At 41.0% G+C, this 9,486-nt stretch overlaps 1 protein-coding gene across 1 annotated transcript in view; it reads left to right on the top strand.

The window, feature by feature from the left end:
* Window positions 1-7,956, top strand: part of LOC103609959 (dedicator of cytokinesis protein 8-like) — a gene marked incomplete at both ends in the record, with an annotated part of 31,675 nt that extends 23,719 nt beyond the window's left edge. Inside the window, 2 exons of the mRNA XM_008594211.1 lie at window positions 3,682-3,805; window positions 7,744-7,956. Of these exons, the coding sequence (XP_008592433.1) occupies window positions 3,682-3,805; window positions 7,744-7,956 (337 nt within the window). The remainder of the gene's footprint in view (window positions 1-3,681; window positions 3,806-7,743) is intronic.
* Between the last annotated feature and the right edge of the window lie 1,530 nt (window positions 7,957-9,486).

Genomic DNA, 9,486 nt, shown 5'->3' with positions numbered 1-9,486 from the left:
GCCCAGGCTTGGAGGCCCCCACCTCATCTGGGTTCTGAGTCTCTATGCCAGATGGTCCTTTCTGAACAGGTGCCCTCCTCACCTTGTCTGGGCTTCAACTTTCCATTCTGGGCTCGTTGGCTGCTCCTCACCCAGAGACATGGATGGCAACCTTGTTCCAATGCACCTTATGATTTTGGCACCAAATTATACAGGAAGGGAGGGAAAGGAAAGGGTAAAGGTATGGGAAAGGGAAGAGGAAAAAGAAGAAAAGAAACATATATATATTGTTTTCTATTCCTCACAATAGGCCCTCAGGATAAACAACATTTCCCCCATTTCACGTTTGAGAAAATGGTGGCTCTGGAGAGGTCAAGTCCCAGGGTCTCTTAGCTGTTATATAAGGAGTGGCATCTGAACCCAGGTCCTTCTGACTCCAGAGCCTGGATTCTGAATGCTCCACCACACTGGCTCTATGGAAAAGGCTCCAAAATATGTTTGTTCTTTGGATTGTTCCCAAATGTGTAAGAATAGTGTTTTGAGAAGCACAGGAGTGCAGTTCTCCTGGGTAGCAATAGGTTGTGTCCATTTCATGAGATTGGTTTTCTGCCAGTTGGCCTGCTTCCCCATCTTCCTCCTGTCTGCACAGAGGCTCGACAGGAACTTGGCTGTATTTGACTCAGGTGCCAGGGTGCAGTAACGAGCGAAATGGGGCTGGGCCTCGTGTAGCCAGCAGCACCGAGCCAGCAGTCTCCCTACCTACCCAGTGGCGGCTCCTTCTGCGGCAGGCACGTCTGGAGTGAGTCAGCTTGCCAGCCCTCGTCCCCTCCTCCCCAGCCAGTTTCACCCTTGCTGCCGTAGGGAGCTTTGTGACTTTCTGAGATTTTAAAATAGGGAAGTAGATGCTAAATCTAGTATGAAGAAGGGGAAGAAAGTTTGCTCCAGTTTCAAACACACAGTCAGGGAAGACACTAGTCTTAACACTTACCATAGCAAAAATCCTGAAGATCCATATAGATCAGGGAAAAGGTAGATATTGTGAGATGAACTTTTAACACTATTTTTTTCATGTCCATTTGCCAGTGGCTTTGGAGTCCACGTAAAGAACTCCAGAAAATGTTCTAACAAAATGGAAGAAAGAAAAGCAAGCATCTATCTGCATAAAATAGCAAAAGAACCATAGCCAGATAAATTTTCATGCCCCAAACATTAAGCATCTTTTGAGAAGAAAATTTGACTCTAATTTTTGCCGATAGAGTGTATGAACTTTTTATCATAAGATCTTAGAGCTGGGGAAGATACCGTAGACTTCGCCTCATGTTCATGCCTCACCCTGTGACAAAGCAGAAGCACAGAGAGAAATGACTAGAGGACAGAGACAGGCACACATCTGTAGTGTGTGTGTGTGTGTGTGTGTGTGTGTGTGTGTGTAATGTTCACTTGTAAGTAAACACTCTTGGAAGTGCGAGTAGGTGCATTTTATGACCTAAAAAAAATAAAGCTAACGCAGATATAGCTCTGGTCATAAGGCTGCCACACTAAAAGTCTTTAGCTACTCTGCTTCCTGATTTTTGTTTCTGTGGACCACAAAGATTTCCTTGTAAAGAGGCCGTGATATTAAGACTTTGATATCCATACCCTTTGGAGTGTACAGGTTCTAAAAAAGTCAAAGGGCAAATGCCAAAGTGGGAAATTTGAATTGTAATTCACTGTGTGCTTTTGACCTTAGAACAAATTAATGTTAGTTAATATATTTGGTAATTTCTCCCCTTAAAATTGGATTTTTCAGGAAAAGTAATTACTGATTCAGTGTGTTGTCATTTGGGGTAGTGTAATCTTAGGACACAACTTAATATTTGCCTGGATTTGTCACTACCATGAGTTGGGTTTTTTCACTAGGGATATTAATTCACACACAGCTTTTTTTTCAGGGTGGGGAGGCCTTTGGTAGATTTCAAAAACAGTCATTTTAACACTAGGAATGCTCGCTGACCCAGCACTCACATCCACATGGCTGCCTGAATTTATATTGGTGAGAATAACTTTTTGGAAGCCAGTAGATTTATGAAATCCCATGTGAAGATTTATCTTAAAGCACTCTATTCGTAGAAAATAGATCTTATTAAATAAATTTAGCTTGTGTGTATGCCTACTCTTTTTTTACTGCTATCATTTGCACACTTAGAGCAACTGGAACTAAAATAATTTTATATAAATATTTTAGTTATTAGTTCTGGAAGATTGTTTGAAAGGGTCTCTAAAATATTTTTTGTTCATTGATATTTATGAAAAATATGATTTATATTTTAATTTTTGTTTCTTTAATCGATGTTTAGGAATCCCAAATCAGAAATTATTCTGGATATTTTTCTTGAAATCCTTTCTAATTGATTAGTCTTATTTCCTTATTCAGAGTACACCTTATTCATTTTCCTGTTTTTATTTTTTGTTTTTTCCATTTTTTTCACTTCTCCAATTTAGCCTACTTTTCCCCCAGCCCTATCAATACAGGCTTGGGTCAGGGCAATTTAAGTGGCCAGGAGACATTGAAGATGGCCAATTGCAATAAACCTGGACTTGAATTAGTTACCAGCATGATCTCGTCTCTTTTCTAGGCTGTTTCTTGTCTCCTTTTGCTCAAAACCAATTGCTTGTCTTCAGAACACAATAAAATCCAGGGAGAAATTTCTGTTTTCCCTATAGAAGACACAGGGACATCTCACTTTTTCTTTAATTAATTCAAACAACCAATATTTATTAAATACCTGTCTGTGTGTGCCCCTCCCTCCCTCTGACACTTCTCTCTCTAAAAGTTATAAAATCTGTATTTGGATTATTGTTAGTAGCTCTCCTACATTTCCCGCTTTAGCTGTTTGCCATTCGATCTGCCTAATAAATCCTAACCTCGTTTCCTTTGCCAACTTGCTCAATGGTTTTTCTAACAGTATGGGAAATCAAACATAATGGCTGCATGTTTGTGCTTTTGACTTTGCAGCATATTTCCCAAGAAGCCTTTAAGTCATAAAAATGGAAAATACACACACTGGTTTCTATAGTTATTATTTGACAACTTACATCTGTTGCCTTTTTCATAATGGTCTCATTTCTGCAATGATAGTGCTCGACACTCTTTTAAACCCCTTCATAGCTACACATTTTTTAAACGCAATTTAAATGGAGTTCATAGAGTGGAAATTGAAAACGCTGGCAAAGATTTTCAGTAGATAAATCATTTATTTCTATTTTTTCTGAACTGTGTACCGCCTTTTTTATTCATTAAGAACATTGATGTGGAGATGAAATGGTTTCTTCTATTTTTATCTTCAAACGATCCCTATTTGCTGCTTCTGCACATTGCTAGGCTTATTCCAGTCTCTTACACTAGGGTCACAGTTTAGCTTCAGCTTGGAGCCAAATGCCCCACAGCTGAAATGACCGCACCTCTGAAGTGGCATTTTCCCAGGCCATTCCTGCCTTTAATAATGAGCCAGCCAGGAGGCAAGTTTGTGTCTCATTACAACAGAGCCTTGTGTTAGGCCTGGTGCATAATTAGATGTGAGGACTTACAATTGGTCCTCTCTTTGAAAGCTCTTTCAGCATCATGTCTACACTTAAGCCACTACATTTATTTTTAATCTAATGGTTTTGCCTTTTTTCCCCCTCTCTCTGTCTCTCCAAATTAAATAATATCAACAATAAAAGAAACCAAGGAAGTTCGGAGATTTGCAGCTTTAAAAAGACTGGATCTCGAAAAGATTTTCACAAGACGCTTCAGAAACAGACGTTTGAGTCAGAAACCTCGGAGTGCAATGAACCCACCGCTCAGGTACTTCCTACATGGTTGCTGGGTGACTGGCTGTTCTGCCCAGGGCACACTGTCAACTCTCTTAGCTAGAATAAAATTAGACTCACAGAATGTTCCAATAAGAGAAACTCTACCATCTGAGTCAGTAAATTTTTTTTTTAAATTTGTTTGTAGCTATACAAATTGGTATTGAAATGAAAACCCAGAAGTTCAGTGATTGAAATAAAAATGGATGGGCTCTAAATGGAGGAGGGGGACACCTTGGGCCCATTCCTCTAATAATTCCTGCAGAGATGATACACCTCAGGCAGACTGTAGAGTGGTTAAAAGCTGAGGCCAGACTGCCTGGGTTCTCTTAGTGATTACTCCACGTCCTAACTCTACAACTTCAGGTAGAATACTTCAACTCTGTGGGCTTCGGTTCTCTCCCCTGGAAAACAAGAATCAGACTGCAAACTACCTCATGAGGTTATTTGACTATTAAATGAGTTAATATGCATAAAGATTTAGAACAATGCTATCTCCACTTAATGCCCAATAAATGCTGGCTCTGGTTACGGTTGTTGCTATCGTTGTTGTTATAAAGTGATTTCAGTTTAAGAGTCAGTGCTGTGCACACCCATGTTCACAGCAGCATTACTCACAATAGATAAAGGTGGATGCAAGCCAAGTGTCCATTGATGGACAAATGGATAAACAAAATGTGATTGCAGGGGCAGGAGGAGGGAGGAACGTGGAGTTTCAGTTTTGCAAGATGAAAGGGGTTTTGGGGGTGGGTGGTGGTGATGGTTGCACTACAATGTGAATGCACTTGACACCACTGAACTATATACTTAAAAATGGATTCGGTGGTAAATTTTATGTTATATATATTTTTCTATAATTAATTCTTTTTTTTTTAGAAAAGCCAGTGCTCTAGTCCAACCTACCCATTTCACTGATGAGAAAAATAAAACAAAGGAAAAGAAATTGGTCCAAGTTTGCACAGGACTTATTCTAAACTAGTATAGTTTTCAGCTTTCAGGTGTCCTCATAACACAGGCATCTCACCAGGCTGAATGATTAGAGGTTTTAAAATAATACCTATTTTTCAAACAACATGGTGCCTAATGCCAAACCAAATACTTAATATAAGCTCCACAGAGAACCACTTATCAATTCCAGTAGTGAAAATGGCAAGCTTGCTAAGGGGTGGATTACCTGTATGCTGTACTCTATGGGAGATTTAATGGATTTTTCATCGGTAATCTTGACTAAATTCAGTTTTCACCATATATGATGACCAACTATATTATTCCTTGTATTAGCCAGACAGAAGCCACACTAGGTATTTCAAGAGAAGAAATTTAACATAGGAGTTGATTAAACAGGTTTTGGAGAGAACCAAAAGGGAAAAATTGGGGTTATGCAGAAATCATAATTGCAGGAAATGGCACACTACCCTGGGGTTGAGGTCTAGGGCAGTGGTCCTCAAACTTTAACTTCATGAGAAGCCCCTAGAAGTCTTGTTGAAACACAGGTTGCTGGGCCCTGCTCACCAGAGCTTCTGATTCATTAGACCTGGGGAGGGGCCTGAGAGTTTGCATTTCTAATTAGCATTTCCCAAGTGATGCTGATGCTGCTAGTCCCAGAACCACAATTTGAGGACAATGGGCTTAGTGGAAGAACGTGGAGTTATCAGAATCTAGAAGCTCAGAAAAGGGGCCTCAGAGAAAGGGCTCAAATTTCTGAAAAGGAGACACTGCCCAGCTGATGGCGTGATCTCAGAGGAAAGACCTCAAGGAGTGTGGACTCAGCCACCCTAGGAAGAGGCATTGCCCAGCTGGTGCTGGTACCTCCAAGGAGGTAATAGGGGGATGATTCTGGAATGCCAAAAAAGGTCAAGGCTAGAACCACCTGTCACTACCAAGATGAGAGGAACTGCAAGCAAAGAGGAAGAAGCCGGGCCCCTCTCCCACCTCCAGCCATCCAGTCTCCCTGCAGTGCCCCTTATTGGCAGAACCCAAAGGGAGAGGCAGGGAAAGCAGAAATAAGATTTATTGAGTCCCAGACATAGCATCACAGAGCAGAGTATGAAAGGGCGAGCTTGGAGCTAAGGGCCAGTAAGTGAAGACCAGCCCCATGTACAGCTCTTTCCTCCAGTGTATTAACAGAGCACTGAGCCAAGTTCAATTGGTTGGGTTTAGGAACCAAGTTGCACAAAGGCTTTGTGTTTTGAAGTACGTGTTAGAATAACACTCCTCATGGAGAGAGACTTGGACTGTGAGACAACCAGCAACATTTCCCATTCCGCTCTCCTGCCTGTGCACCTTCTCATTGAGTGGAATGGCGAGGCCAGTGCCTGAATTTATATTTACATGAGTTAAATGCATATATGATATGGCTCCACGGTACCCATATGTTTCATAAAAATTAGATCATATTATGTACAAGATTGTATAACTTCCTTTTTATACTAACAACACACTGAGATCATCTTTGTCTTCCAATAAACATATGCTCTTTTTTTTTTTTAGTGGCTACATAACATTCCATTGCATGAAAGTTCCAAAATCTCTTCATGCTTCCTCTTAGGGGGACATGTGGGTTGTTGCTGTTCTTTTGCTATTACAAACGGTGTTTCAAAGATGCTCTTGGCCTCATGTCCTTGCCCACTTGTCCAGTCATACCCTGAGGATAAATTCTTAGAAGTGAAATTTCTACATTAAAGGGTATGAGCATTATTAAGACTTTTGACATATATGAGGGCACTTTAAAACGTTCGCAGAAGGATTCGTATTCTCTTTCAATTCTCTTTTTCCATGAACTTTTTGAAGTACCCTCGTACTTCAAAAGTCTTAATAATGCTCATACACATTGACATCCTTTTCAAGAAACTTGGGAAGTTAAACTCATTTTCTCCAAACTCTTATAAATTCTAAGACAAACAAAAGTATTAATAATTAAAATGTTAATATTGATTGTTGCTAGCACATTCAGTTTAGGTAAAATTTATGATTTAGTAGAGTAGCACTTTTATGAGGCAAATAGATGTCACAAAAAAATGGTGTAGTTTAGAGAAATGATACAGTGGTATGCCCATTTGGTAGAACCTCGATAATTTCATTTTACCATAAATTTTATAGATATTTATCATTGATCTATCTATAGTCTTACAACATATTGTTGATTACAGATTACACTTACATATTCTTTGTCGAGTCTTTGGTTAGGCATGCAGTTCCCAATCCACCAAGACATTCCTGGTGGAATAAAGCATCCACTTTGTGACTGATTTAAGACTGTTTTTTTTTTCAAACACACCGCAGCTAAAAGTGGACACTGCTTAAATAGCATAGCAAATGCTTTGTGTGTGTGTGTGTGTGTGTGTGTGTGTGCGCGCACGCATTTATTCCTATAACTGCTACTAAAGTCCTGTAGGAAAGTATTCCTCACCCCACATCTCTGTCTTTGGAAAACATAACATTCAGCTTTGGAGTTGATATCAAGTTTAATTTGGAAGGCTCTTCACAGATCATCTCATGTTCCAGTTTCAAAAACTAAATTCTGGAGTTGAGATTAGAATGAGGTGTCTTTATTTCCCAGCCCAATCTCCTGTCTGTTCCACTTTAGTCCAACTGTTTTGCTTGAGCATGAGACCTGAGTGTGGTTCATAAGAGGCTTGGCTCCCAATCTCCAGAAAAAGAGCAAGCCAGAAATTAATAGGAACACAGGGCTGTTTTGAAACCGTTCGTCAGGACTGGTTTATCTGCATCCATTGAGTAACCACCTGCTTCCAGGTGGGAAGGAGACACTGAATTTTAGGACAGTCCAACCAGGAAGCTAAGACATCATTCCTGTCAAATCCCCAGTTTGCTCAGAAAACCCCTGGAGGCCTGGGATCCTGTAGTCCCACGCTGGAGCAGCCTTGACATCCAGATTCCTTTGTTCTCACTCGATGCCCACGCTCTGTCTCTCAGCCAGGCCCCCGCCGCTTAAACGTGCTGTGCGACGTGTCTGGGAAAGGCCCCCTCACCGCCTATGGCTTCGACCTCCGCAGCCTGCAGCCCGACCAGCAGCTGGAGAACCTCCTGCAACGCGTGAGTGCCGAGGACTTCGAGAGGCAGAACGAGGAGGCCCGCAGGAGCAATCGGCCGGCCGAGCTCTTTGCCCTGTACCCGGCAGTGGACGAGGTGAGTGCCATGGTCTCCACACTGGAGGACTATGGGGAAGACACAGAGCACCACGAGGAAGGGCGTTCCCTGATGTCAGGATGCTCAATTGACTTCTGGGCTATTCTTTCACTAGGGCCAGGCTGTGTCATAGCAGAGCCAGTTACTGATCAACATACAGATGGGAGTCTGATAATAACAATAACCAAGATGTTCACAGCACTTTACAGAACGTGTTCACTGATACGGTATCTCATTTAATCTTCAAAATGTTTCAAGGGTCTACACGCAGTAATCCCACTCAGCGAGGCAGACCATTCAGTTATCTGAGGGTATGTTCTGCAACAAATCCGTCGAGACGTATATTACTTAAACCTTGATGTTCATAGTGCTTCATTAAGATTTTTTTTAAAGGTCTGTATGAGCAACAGGAGACCTGCTCTGAGAACATTTCAGGCTAGGATGATCACAGCATGTGTGCAAAGCTTTGGGATCTTGATAGTTCACGTCTCTAGTTATGGGAGCTGACCCAGAACGATGGGATACTTTAGACTTTGCCTGTCGTACTTCCCAGCACATTTCAGATGGGCTAAGGGATGACCCTTATTCAAGCCGTGCATCTGTTTAGGTTCCTTTAGGCTCCTCACACTTTATATGAGGTATTTAGTCTTCCCCTTGTGCATGTCAGATTAGCTACTCATCTGGGTCTTGCTAGAACAGATTACCACTATACCTCTACTATCCAATTTTTTAAATTTTTATTATTTTTTGACATTTTATTTTATTTTATTGTTAAAAATATTTATTTATTTTTAACTTTTTATTAGAATTTCAATTGCAAGAAATAAGATTCGGGGAAATAAAAGATGTGTCATCCATCCGTGCCTCTAAATATTTGAAATTTGATGGTCAGATCAAGCAAGACCATCAGCGAGCCTGATTCTCACCGTTGTGAATCTCCCACCCCTGTGAATTGTGTTTGCTGGCCTGCCCTCTGATGAGCTTACCACTGGCCAGCACAGAGGACGAGAAAGGAAATGGCAGTCATAAGATATGATATCATGTGCACTGCGGAAATATTGTTGAGGACATTGGCCTAGTCATGGTACAGGAGCCCCCTCCATGCGGATCTAAGGAAAATTGTCCCATAAGCCTTCATACGAAGGACACTTGTGCTTCTGCTGAGACAGCACATCCTCCTAGAGACTGTGCTTCTCTTGTAATTGACTCTCCTAAATTCTTTACCTGGAGTCAAGTTGCTGTTCACTTCTATCAAAGGTGGCAGCTTACTTACCTGTGTCCTGAATTGACTACAGCTTTCTTTTCTTACCCTCATTTTCCAACCACCTTGGTTTTCTCATCCATGTATTTTATTTGCAGTTTTGTCAGTAGCCTCAAATCCTCTTCTGATTAAAAATAAAAAATGAATAATGTGGGTAATGCTGTCATCGGCATTCATCAGATTAGAAAGTAAGAATTAGGTTAAACAACTTGTTGGAGATTCAATAGGTAAATTAAATTATAAAATGAAGACTAACACATTAACTCCAC

The sequence above is a fragment of the Galeopterus variegatus genome, unplaced genomic scaffold, assembly GCF_000696425.1.
Source record: "Galeopterus variegatus unplaced genomic scaffold, G_variegatus-3.0.2 Scaffold10360, whole genome shotgun sequence".
Taxonomy (NCBI): Eukaryota; Metazoa; Chordata; class Mammalia; order Dermoptera; family Cynocephalidae; genus Galeopterus; species Galeopterus variegatus.
The sequence above is the reverse complement of the archived record's forward strand: the minus strand, read 5'-3'. Positions and strand labels throughout refer to the sequence as shown.